The sequence below is a fragment of the Hakea prostrata genome, unplaced genomic scaffold, assembly GCF_041222555.1.
Source record: "Hakea prostrata isolate BN-2017 unplaced genomic scaffold, UWA_Hpros_2 contig_134, whole genome shotgun sequence".
In the NCBI taxonomy this organism is placed as follows: Eukaryota; Viridiplantae; Streptophyta; class Magnoliopsida; order Proteales; family Proteaceae; genus Hakea; species Hakea prostrata.
In genome coordinates, this window is record NW_028291253.1 from 67067 (window position 1) to 79622 (window position 12556).

Below are 12556 nucleotides of genomic sequence, written 5' to 3' on the forward strand. Positions count from 1 at the left end.
ATCCGCCTTTGCTATCATAGGTAATGGCCATTTCATAAATCCCCGGTGCTGAATTTGCATCGAATTTCCGATCTTCTTACGCTGAGAGGAGTGTAGTTTTCTTGAATGGTTTGGGAATATCCCTTCGTATTGACGATCAGAATATTTCTTGAAAAGCTCCTCGTTGTTCCTTCGTTCTCTCCGATCTCTCTCGATCAGATTTCACAACTCCATCATCTTTTCTTTTAACTCCCATCGCTATCGCTTTCTTTTCTTGCTTGGAGAATGTCTTTCATATTTGCATACCGACATAAACGAGTCGTCAATTCTCGCTATGTTTGCCGGTTTATTCATAATCGGGAATTCCTTAAGATGTTCATCTCGTTAGGCCTCCGAACATAGCGCCATATGCCACCGCCTCATTCAAATTTTTAATTTGAATTGACTCCCGATTGAATCTCTTCATATAATTTCGAACCGATTCTCCCGATTTTTGGCGGATTGCAGCCAAGTTATCAACAGCTTTGTCGCTTTTCATGCTACTTTGGAATCTTGACAAGAATACTTTCACAAATCCTTAAAATCCTTAATGGAGTCCGCAATAAGTCAAGAACCAGGTTGTTGCAGATCCTTTCAGTGGAAGATGGAAATGAGCGACACTTTAAAATATCGTAGTTACCTCGCTAGCATCATAACAGAGTTGAACCGAGCTGTGTGCTCCATTGGATCCGTACTTCCATCGTACATCGTGAATGTCGGAAGTTTAAAATTGCGCGGCAATGGTGCTGACATAATATCTTTAGCAAATGGATTCTGGTTCATTATTTCCTCAAGATTTTCTCCGCCATCTTTATTCACCAATCGTTGGATCCGATCATCGAGGACGCGAAATCTTTTGCTGATTTCCGATCCATAAACTTCAGATCCGCAATCTCCCGATCTTCCCGCTTTCTCTTATCTCTCCAATCCCCAACGCTCCCGCTTTTTTTTGCTCCGTATATGACTCAATTGATCATCTCCGGACGATTCTCGATCTTCGCCTCTAGTGGAATATAGTTTGGATCTCGCACTTTCTCCCGATCCTTCCTTCGTAAATGATCTCCTTCGACTTCCTCCCGATTTTTGAACCCGAGAGTTTGGGACAGAAGTCGCTTTTGCTCGGGAAAGAGTTCGAGATCTTCCAACCAACAAAACCGGAACTCTCTCCTCGAGATGTACTCCGATCCGCTTGATGAAGGTTCTCATTAGATTTTGTGTCTCCAAGATTTGATGCCGCATGCTCTCAAACCGCTCAAAGAATTAGATTTGGATCTAACTCGGACGAGATGTCGCCAATGTATCTCGCTAATTGTTTCTCTTGCCTTTCAAACCGATCGCTTGGACGAGATGGAGAATGATCTTCCAAAGATTCTCTCGCCTTTGTCGAGTTTGCATCACCGGAATTTGCGGCATCGGAACCACTTCTCTCGCTCTTCTTTTTGGATTTACTCTCCTTGGCTCCCTCTCGGCTTGTTTCCGCCATTTCCATCGGTAATTCCTCCTCTCGCTCAGTGTGATTGAGCCATAGCTTCTGTTCGACTTGAATTCCCACGTACGGCGCCAAATGTTGGTGCTACTTTTGTCGATCGCCTTGAACCGAAGTTTCTCGCACCGAACTCCTCAGTATCTGATTCGATCCGGTTTGCTCCTTGATCAATCAACCTCTCACTCCCGAAAGAAAACAGAATCACAAAGAAGAAACGGAGCCGATCGTCTTGATCGGCGTCTCGCCTCCGACGATCTAGTCAAGCATGGTGTCAATGGTGTTCACAGAGCTCTCTCTCGGAGCTTTTGGAATGCTAGTAATGGAGTTCAATCAGAGTGAGCTTAGAGTTTTGGTTGATTCCAGAGACTTACCTTCTCACGGATCTTCCCTCGCTTTTATACTGGCTTTCCCGCTTATAATACTCTTTAAATCATGGCCATCAGATCATTGCTCCTCTTTGGACGTCTTCGATCATCTTAGCTTTATATCTCAATTGAACCCGATTGAGATTGGTTTGACCGGTACAAACCGGCAATGGATATATTAGTTACAACACCGAAAAAAAATATATAAATTTTAAAAAACACCACCTTAAAAAAAAAAAAACACAACAAAACCTTTTTAAAAAAAACCCCTGTGGGTTTTTTTTATAAAAAGAAAAAAAAAAAAAAAAAAAAAACAGCCCCTGGTTTTGTATGATATTATATATAGAACAAAGAGAAAAAAAAGAAAAAAGAGGGGGGAAAAGGGGAGGGGGGTGGGGTGGGGTTTTGGGAAGTTTAAAAGTTTTTTGGGGTTGTTTTGTTTTTTTTTATTTTTTTTTTATTTTTTATAAATTTTTTTTATTTTTTTTTTTTTTTTTATATTTTTTTATTTATATTTTTTTTTTTTTTTTGATACAATTTATGATTGTGGTTTTCTACATAATGGTTTTATTTTATTAGATACAATTGATTATTTATCTAATTCTAATATTGTTTTTTATGTGCCAAAATATTGTATGTTTTGATTTTATTGTGTAGCATGCTAGAATAAGGCATATTAGCTTAGATAAGATGAACAGGTTGGCAAAAGAAAGCCTCTTGAGCCAAGGTTCACTATCTAATTTGCTAACCTATGAATCATGTCTGGCAGGGTTAGCAACTAGAAAACCATTCAAAAAGACTTTGAAAGCCTCTCTTCCTTTATAACTTATCCACTCAGACGTTTGTGAACTAATGAATGCGCATACTAGAAATGGACAAACTTATTTCATCACATTTATATATGACTATACACGTTATGGTCATATTTATCTAATTTTTCATAAGTCAAAAACTCCAAGGTAGAGACATCTTGTTGGCTTATTCTCCTTTTCCCTCCTCTGCTTCTTCCTCTGTCTCATGGTTGGAATCCTCTAAGAACTATTCTGAAACTCAAGAAGATCCATGTGAATTGAATGCTTGATTGAATGGGAATTTTCCAAACTATCAAGAGGGACTCAATGGCCAATGCTAAAAATTTCACCACCATTTTCTCTTTTATCCGTCACCCAGGGGCTGGTTTCTCGGAAGTCTGGTCCCAAGTTGCAGGATCTGAGCATGGACAATAAAATTGATATTTGGGAATTGAAAAAATGAGGGTCTAATTTTGTAAATTTGCAAACTTTAAACCCTTAAAATGTAAAAATAAAAAATAATAATATTTACAAATATATCCCTATCATTTGATTTTCAACTATTCGATCATATTATGATTATGTGACACAATCAATACCGTTAGCAGCAGCCACTGCTGGCTGTGGCAAATAAAAATTCCATTAAAAATTGTCTAGCAAACTATTTCTTTTCCCGATGATCTAAAACAAAATAAGTAAATTATAGATGCGACTATTATGCTACATCCACCTGGTATACTCAGTCGGTAGTTCCATACATGTAGAGGAGGTATCCACATGAATTAGAGCTGAAAGACCCCTATTTACAAGGTCCAAAAGCTGGGGTACTAAGTCATAAATCCACGGCTTAACAGTAACAGGGATCACATTAGGTAATATAGCACAGTAAAAAGAGTCAAAAGTATCAAAAACTCCATGACTAACTGCCACAGAAGGTCCTTCCACAACTGCATGCACAGATCGCTAATCCCTTTGCTAGTTACTCAACCATCGCATCAACCGGAGCCCCCGCAGCTGGTGCATGGGATCCCTTTTGTTTCTTATCTATAATAAACCCAGAAAACATTAGAGACAAGTATTGTAGTATTGGTCCAGGGATACCCAGACAAATCATTTTTTGCCCTACAATCAAATAATGCAAAACACAAAAAGAGAACTGTTTGATGATTATCAAGTAGCAAAAATCTGTAGTACCAAGAGAAATGTGTGAAAGAACTTGCCTTTGCTCTTCAATTGTCTGATTCTAAGTGTTTTATTCTTCTTCAAGTGAAATTTTGTCGAACTTTTCTTGGTCTCTTTGGATGTCCCTAAAAATCCAAACCCCATCAACACACCAACATCAGCTTCAATCAACGTAGTTACCAATACGTAAAGTAATAAACAATAAACAAGAGTGATAACAGTTTGGAATGGAAAACAGAATACTGAATATATTCTACCTCGTCTATTTCTTGATAGGCAATTTCTAAAAGAGGGTGGACCTTGGTGCAATGGTAAGGTTGTTCCATTGTGACCTCTCAAGAAACAGCCACATTGTGAAGCAGGGTCAGCCTGAATACATTGTATGAGCCTCCCATACCCACAGTAGCAGGGCCTCCCCCCCACCCCCACCCACACCCACCCTCTTTTTTATTCCCTCTTCTTTACTCTCCAACGAACAAAACAGATGACTTGCAAGGTAGGACAGATCAAATGAAATCTACCTAAGAAATTATTATATGGCGTTCAAGTCTTCAATAGGCAATTTTTGAAAGTAAAAAGGCCTTGCATGTATGGACTAGTTTAATAAGTTCATAGCCAGTTGCAAACTCACAAACCTTCACAATTCTGTCAAAATCCAATTGACACAAGTGAAAAAACTTTCAGGATATAAGATTGTGATATAACAATGTTGTGACAATATAATCAAAACTAAATCTATGTAGTCATCAGAAAAGGTATAGGCAGAGATCCAACGGAACCCAACGCAACGCATAAAGGACAAATTCATGCAATGGATAGACCTGAAAGGTTGTGTATTGTTTATTGTTTTTCCCATGTTTCAATGTTAATGAATGCCATCTCTGAACGAAGTTAAGCGTTCTACAGGGTCCAACACAGATTCCCAATTAACTTCAAATAACAAGGTGTTCTCAGGAAAAAGTCAGTATACCATGGACCAAAGGTTGTCATTTACTTGGGTAGAAGGGCTTGCTTTTCCTATCCACATATCAACACAAGATATCGCATGTAATGAACTTCCTCATTTACTCCATCTAATTGTTCCACATTTCTGAGATAACCTGGGATAACAAGGAGCCCAGATCCCCTCCAATTGGTCCATTAACCAAAGTACAATTTCAAAGTTCTACTAAATTTCAACATAACCACTAAATGTCTAACCATGGTCAAATTATTTGGCCTGATTGGGGATATAGAAATAAAGTGGAGGAAATACTCATGGTGTTATTGAAACCACACAAGTAAAATCAAGAACTACTTCTACTTCTCCCAGAAGGGATCAAGTGTATCAAAGTTTGTCTCAGGTAACTGAATTATCAAAGTTATCAAAAAGGAAGTACTATTATGATCAAAATAAATAAATAAAAGAATGTCTAAGTTCATTGATCTATTGTTCAGTTCAAATTTCTTGTGTCCCATAGTTAATGATTAAGTACTTTTGCAACGTGTGCAACAAATCATGTCCCTCCATATTGATCAAACTGCAATAGAATTCTTAAAACAGATTCTATTCAGGCTAGACTACATAGTATTGTTCAATATTTTGAAGTAGACTGCCAAAAACACCAAAAAGTTGACGGTCTTCAGGGTCCTTTCGGTTTCCTAGAAACAAGAGTTCCTATCATGATGAAGATGAGACATCAAAACTTTAAAAGGCAACTTGATTAATTTGAAAAATTCAGGATGAAATGTCAAGGTTACCCATGTTCTAAAACTTCCAGTTAGTTCATTTAAATGAGTGTGGCAATCTGATTCTGTTTAAGCAGTTGTTTACTTCTCAGAAGAAGGATGGAACATCTACCACTGGCAACACCAACAGATATTGCACTGGGCAAAAGTGCTGGGGACCAAGGCTTTGAGGTGCATAGGTCTTACAGGGTCTAGGGTTTCTTTTCTTTCTTCTTCTTCTTCTTCTTCTTCTTTTTGGGGTGGGAGGGGGTATTAGCTACAGTAGGGTGGGTGTGCAGGGTAGAGAAGGGGATGAGAAGATTCCGTGGAGAAGAGGACATTGTGGGGCTGAATTTGCAGAGAGAAGTTGAGGTCGCAATGGCAATAGGGTATAACTGGAATTTGGAAATTTCTGATTGTTTCACAAAACCTTAGGTTCCCTAAGGTCGTTTACTTTGCTCCTCAATAATGGATTAATGCTCCATAAATATTTAAGCAACCAGTAATAAATTAATCATGATGAGGTGATGAAAATTGTTAAGAGGGAGGTTCCACAAAGTGATGGGCTAACTCAACAACAAAGAGTGTGATAAATCTAGATGTTACTCAGAGGATTAAAATAAGATGGATGAAGTGGGATGGTTCATCTAGTGTGTTGTGTTATTAGCCCATTAATGCTTAAAGGTAAATCTTATAGAGCCATCATACGACAAGCTAGGATGTGATGCTGCAGAATGTTGGGCAACAAAGAATGATACAGATAAATTAATTGTAGTGTAAATTAGGATGTTGAGATGGATGCGCAGGAAAACCCATTTATGCTTGGAGAATGACGATATTAGAGCGGAACTGGAAATCCAGGATAAGCATCAACAAAGCCGTTTGACGTGCCATTGCCATGTTCAATGGAGGCCTTTAGATGCCCCAGTGGAGATGAATTTGATTGCCAAATGGGCTAGAGGCAAAGCCTAAAATTACCACAGGTGAAGTGGTGAGGAAAAACATGCTTAGCTTAGGCCTAGTATCATGTATGAACTCAAAGACAGACATTTAGAAAGCTAAGATCCCAAGTATTCAGTAAGCCAAGACAAGGCCAAAATAGGCAATAACACAACTAAACATCTAAAGGGTGCAGTCTGTTGGAGATAAATAAGATGAAGCCCCGTTTCTCAACCTTCATCAAGAAATCTCAAAAGTTTGACAGTGGACACTTACATAAATAAAAGTTCAACAAATCGGGGTAATTCAATAGCAATGAGGAATGGAAGTTGGATTATGAGCAACCTAAAGGGTACATTATCCATGTCTTTTCCAAATAGGCCAAATCATGCATCAACAAATCAAGAGGGTTGTGTAGTGAAATCCTACTCACTAGGGCTCCATTTGGTTGCTAGAGAAACTAGATAGGAAGTAAAATATTCAGATGCAGAAGAAACTCCCAATCCCACAATCCATATCCACATGATTATTATGCAAAGTTGCGAACCACCAATCATTTCAATTTGGCTATTACATATCACTTTACCTTGCATCCAAAAACCAGGAAATAAAGTAACAAACATATCTAGAATGTATTATTTTCAAATATGGCACAAAATTTGAATTGTTTATAACACCACATCAACTCACAATGTCAAAGTTTTCTCTTCAAGTTTTAGAACTTCTTCCCTACCTCTTATTTACATTGCAACCGAACGGAGTGTAGTTTGCACATGCATAGAATAAATGAAGTAAGAACCCAATACGTAGTTAATAACTTTATTCCGTGGATTAAAACCAACATATTTCAAACAGCTTATGCCAGAAATGCAAACGACAATAGAGAAACCACTGGAATTAAAAATATAAAAAATTGAAACTATGCAACTCGTAGAGAATAAGCAGATTGAAGATAAACTATATATATAATGGTTTCTAACTAGAAGTCCATTCCAGAAGACGAGAATAAAACAGGATCAAAATACAGCACCTTCAGCGACAGCCATTTCAATATCTTCCATTGTGACGATGCCCTGCTGAAGAAGAGTCTTCTGTTCCTGCAAAATTTTGGAAGACAACAGTGGGAGAGTGAGACAGAAGTCACAGAACACTATACATAGCTTATCACTCAAAACATCACAGGCACGCGCACAAACACGCGATAGAGAGCAAGTTAGAGAGACAACCCTTCGCCATTTCTTAAAGAGCTTCCTCTTGCGTTTGCCCGAGATAGACTCTGGCTGAGGTTTGTTTTTGAGCTTTCCTGTAGTCGGATTGCCATGAAGAATCCGCTTCCTTTCTTGGATCTGAGCTCTCCTCTTCTTCTGAATCTCGTTGAAACTAGTCATTGTTAGCCCCCAAAACCCTAGGATGGAAAACTGCACAAGAGTTTCAAGAAAAAATCAAGCAAGTTGCAGATCGCAGTAGGAACCAGAATAAAGGTTCGAAGGTTTAGACCGCAGAGATGGCAGTTTACAGATCTCAGATTGCAGAAGAAAAAAGAAAACCAATCTTGAACTCGAGAACGGAGAAAAGAGTTTCAGACAGTAACTCAAAAACAGAAAATAGAAGTAGAACCCTAAAAACAAGAATTTGAAATCTTCCGAGAAGGAACCAGAGAACCAAAGAACTCAAGACAACTTGAGTGCAACCAGGACCAAGAGGTAAACTGAACCAGAAAACTGACGGATTTTTATCGCGGTCCACTTTGGTTCTGTCCATTTTCATCATTTTATTTACCATGGACTTCGGACCTGTTTACGCACCTCCCTTTTAGTGGTGGCGAAACCCTAAGCACTCCATTTTAGTGCCCAAAATTATAGTGTACTCACTCAAATTTATAAATTACCTATAGTTACTTGATCGAATTACTCTGAGCACTCCATTTTAAATGTGAATGACCATAATGACCTTAGGAGAGGTTTATTTAATAAATAATATTATATAGGGTGATGTTGGGGGTTTTTGATCGGGGGCGGGAGTTACAGGGGGACCCCCGCGCGGGGGGGGCGGGGGGGGAGGGAAGGAGGGGGGGGGGCGGATCCAGAAGATGGCTTGCTGAAGAAGAAAGATTATTCTCGTCGCAAGCGTGCCCTAATTTTACTTATGGATTAGGGTAATCACCCCGATGACAAGCAGACTCAAACCGACGGTCGCGGATAATCATCATCAAAGGGATAACTATCGCATAACCTAACGGTTATCTCAGGAGTCCTCTACTAGCCCAAACTAGTAGAAGTCTATCGCTCAACGGGTCTTATTGATAAGATCCAACGACTACTCGAAGAAGGCTCGAGTGCATCCAACGAAGGAGATTCGAAGGTACACTCTATATAAACCTCACTACTATACAAGGTGAGGGACGGATCAATTGATCAGGGAGAATACTATCTGAAACTCAAAGTTCGGATACATACTGATAGACCTCAATTATCAGCGTCCTGCTATCTAGATCACCTTTCCCGTTTCTTCATTCATTAGCTCTGTACTTCTAGCAGAACCGTTTGTGATTAAGTTCATCAACTAACTTAGCCTTCGGAGGTGGACTCCCGACCCCAGCGGTCGGGCCACATCTGACGCTTTTGTTTTGCAAGACATTACGTGGAGATCCAAGGGCTGAGCAGATTTTGGACGCATCATTTGGCGCCGTCTATGGGAAGGACTTGAAAAAGCCATGGTGACTAGATCAGCAGCCGCAGCAGCCCACTTGCACAACGCAATTCCGGTGTTCGGATACCTGAGGTGAATAATCCAGATATTCCCCAGGAAAGCCAAAATCCTATCAAAGTGGATAAAGGCCAGGGAGGACGTAATTGTCACGTCCTCCCAGCCGGTACCCTATCTGGCATACCCGAGAGTGTGATCCACAGCCCGAAGATCAGGTATCGAGTGATCAACCTCCCACAAAAACAATAACAAAATCATGAACAATAATAAAAAAAGGGGGAAAAAAAAAACAAATAAAAAAAAAAAAAAAAAAAAAAAAAAAAAAAAGGGAATGATAAATATAATCGAGTGTCAAATGGATAAGTAAAGTGAGGCAAAAATCCCACTCTACAACCAGCGGAAAAGTAGCTCTAAAAGAATAAACTAGACAAAATCTAATCCCAGTAGCAAGTACATTGGGTAACTAAATTGTTCTCCACTTTATAGACAACATCCTTATAAGTGTAAATCTCATAAATGGCACAAGGACGCTTCCACTCAATGGTCGGACTAAGCATCGTACGGAGCATAACCACTCGCGGGATCTTCAGTGTAATTGTGGTAACCGCAATCACCTTCCCGGAGATATGCCTCTTCGCCTTGCGCTTCTTCATAGGGACCGTCATAGTACTCGAGCACTGCAGGATAGTCTAACAAACATTGTACAATAAAGGAATGAGTTTCAAAGAAACTCGGAAGAAGGCGCTTAAAATCCATAATAACATAAATGGCAGGATTCCGGAACAAACATAAATGCAATATGATATGAGACAAGCAATGAATGAATGAATCTAACTCTATGTATGCTGGTCTCTATTGCGGACATGCTTTAAGTCATAGCACCGTACTTCATTAGGAAGGTCCGCTCACATCCTCAACCATTTAAGATATCTTGGATTCTCTCACGGATCATTTCACCGGTCTTGAGCAGCCGATTGGTAATGGGTCCTTCATCCCTCGAGACAAACCATGGCAGGGGTTAAGTCAACACACTCTCTCACAACCATTTGGTATAAGTATCGGCGCATGTCGGGGTAAAACCTAGCCAAATGCAAGTCTTCTACTTAGTTACATCAAGTCGATCCAGATACGTCCATTCCTCGTCCCTAACGATCCTTTCCGGTATCCTTCACACTAGAGTCCTCATAGTCCCTGACTACGGACTCATCAACCCTATTGGTTATCCACATATGGTAAACGGGAAGCTCTCACGTCCTCTCACGGGTTGGTTACCGGTCTTAAGCGCCCGTGAGCCCAAGTCTAACCATATGCAACCCTACCAATAAATGGCCCCCACAATGTGATTCCTGTCCTCTCACGGGTTGGTTACCGGTCTTGAGCGCCCATGAATCCCCATTGCTACCACGGGTCGTTCGGTCTCAATACCCCTCCGATTAGGGTCCGACATAACAGACATCCTAGCCAAACACTACTAGACAATCCTAGATATGTCATCCAACAGTTTAGGAAGGTGTCCAGAGGGCATCTCCGGAAACATCCCATAATATTCCCGTAGTAGTCCAAGGACAGAAGTGTCAAAAGGACACCTCTCCTTTCCAAACCATACTTAAGCATACACATGCATCAATTCATATCATCACATATATGGTAACTTCATATATGGAAAGAAATCAATAACTACAATCAACTTGTATATAATTGGTAATTAAATCATACATGAATCAATTTAAGCAATGCTACCGTAATCAAGGTTATGTAACAGTAGTATATCATTGTAAGAATCTAATTTAGGAAACATGTCAATGATATTCAAATATAGAAACTAGATTCATGCTATCTATGTAATTAAGGAAATAACCATCCTTACCTTTTATAACTCGCAAAGGAATCCTAAGAAATCAAGTAAGATCTTGGCAAACTTGAGAAGAAGGTCCTAAACAAGTATATACAACATATTAGGAAAGATCCCTAACAGAAAAGATACCAAAACATCCAACACAGACCAATTCGAGTTGTTGTACTCATTGGTCGAGTGGATTGGTCGACTGGTCCAGCCGACCAATCGACCAATGCAGAAAAGAGCCTAAAAAAAACAGAGTTTTAAGATATGAAATCCGAATTTGGTGGTTCAAAAGGGTACTAATCAAGGGGTAAACTACATCAGTAGTATTCTAACATAGAGGGGACCTCAAAACACCAATCAAATCAAGACATCAAGATCCAAATTAGGAAACAAAAAGTTACCATAATTAGATCAACCATGGATCTTGATGAATTTGAAATAGAAATCAAAGACAAGAACAATAGGAAGATGGATCATTGCTTCAGGTAAAGGTATCATGAAAACATACTTAGATCTTCAAGGAAAAGGCTTAGAAGCATAAATCTAAATACGGAAATAAAACCTACCATATATGTAACTACCATGCTTCATGAAGAACACATAGTATGGTAGAAGAGAACAATTAGAGATTGATAGATCATGGATCATGGAAAGAAAACACAAAGTAATTAACTACTAACATGATCAATATAGAAGATCCAAAGAGATCAGAATTCAAATCAGAAGTTTAACAAGATTAGATCATGGTTTGATCATGATTCCTTCAAAAGCTTGCAATGATCATGGTTAAGATCATTGTTCTAGCCTCAAATCCTTAGGATGATCATGAGAACATGTTCAGAGATGTTTGCAACAGAGAATGCAGCATCTCTTCTACTGTCTCAACTCAAAAAGGAAAGAAAAACAAAGATGGAGGAGAAGAAGAGAGAGTAGACATACCTTTTGATGCAAAAGGAAGAGTTTCGACGAAGATCCGTCAAGAAAACACCAAGGATGCAAGGGAGATGACTTGCAGAGGTCTTTGGTCTGCTCCAGAGAGTTTGGAGGCAGCAAATACGAAGTAGACTCGAGATTGGACTTAAATAGAGCAAGAAAAACCTAATTGCCAAAGACAAGCACTCATTGGTCGAGTGGATTGGTCGATCGGCCCGCCGACCAATCAGTCGACCAATGCCGACAAGAAGTCCAAAACGAGGGAATTGAAGGCCCAGATCAAATCCAATCCTAAAGGGGTTTTGCACACAAGTCAAGTGACTTACCTAATAGGTAGAAATGCCTTCAAACCAAGATAGAGAGCACTCCAAGTCCATCAACTAATCCGATCTTCATCAAGATTCAGTTTCCATAAATAGAACTTCATCATCAACTTTCATGGATTCAAAGCCGACACCAAGTCCTCCACCGGGTTGGCCCAAAGCTGACTTCTTACTTTACTCCGGGTCATCGGACCTACAATTAACAAGGTTTCCGGGTCAAGGTTAGGGCTGGGTTTTACATTCTCCCCCCTTAAAGAAATTTC

At 39.5% G+C, this 12556-nt stretch overlaps 1 protein-coding gene across 2 annotated transcripts; it reads right to left on the reverse strand.

Annotated features, from left to right (window-relative positions):
• Positions 1-3297: 3297 nt before the first annotated feature.
• Positions 3298-8209, reverse strand: LOC148998791 (uncharacterized). Of its 2 annotated transcripts, XM_089141718.1 has the most exons (5): positions 7986-8209; positions 7715-7906; positions 7519-7585; positions 3881-3967; positions 3298-3704 (listed from the first exon to the last, which is right to left on the reverse strand). In XM_089141718.1, exons 2-5 carry the CDS (start codon positions 7874-7876, stop codon positions 3640-3642), a joined length of 381 nt encoding a protein of 126 aa, XP_088997844.1. In that variant the 5' UTR covers positions 7877-7906; positions 7986-8209; the 3' UTR covers positions 3298-3639. The 2 variants fall into 2 exon arrangements, with proteins under 2 accessions (XP_088997844.1, XP_088997843.1); XM_089141717.1 differs by having other exon boundaries at positions 7715-8209.
• Between the last annotated feature and the right edge of the window lie 4347 nt (positions 8210-12556).

Coding starts and splice junctions, on each gene's coding strand:
- LOC148998791 (XM_089141718.1), bottom strand. CDS start 7,876: ATGACTAGTTTCAACGAGATTCAGAAGAAGAGGAGAGCTCAGATCCAA. Junction 7,586..7,714: donor TCTTTAAGAAATGGCGAAGG/GTTGTCTCTCTA, acceptor AAAATTTTGCAG/GAACAGAAGACTCTTCTTCA. Junction 3,705..3,880: donor CAGACAATTGAAGAGCAAAG/GCAAGTTCTTTC, acceptor GGTTTATTATAG/ATAAGAAACAAAAGGGATCC.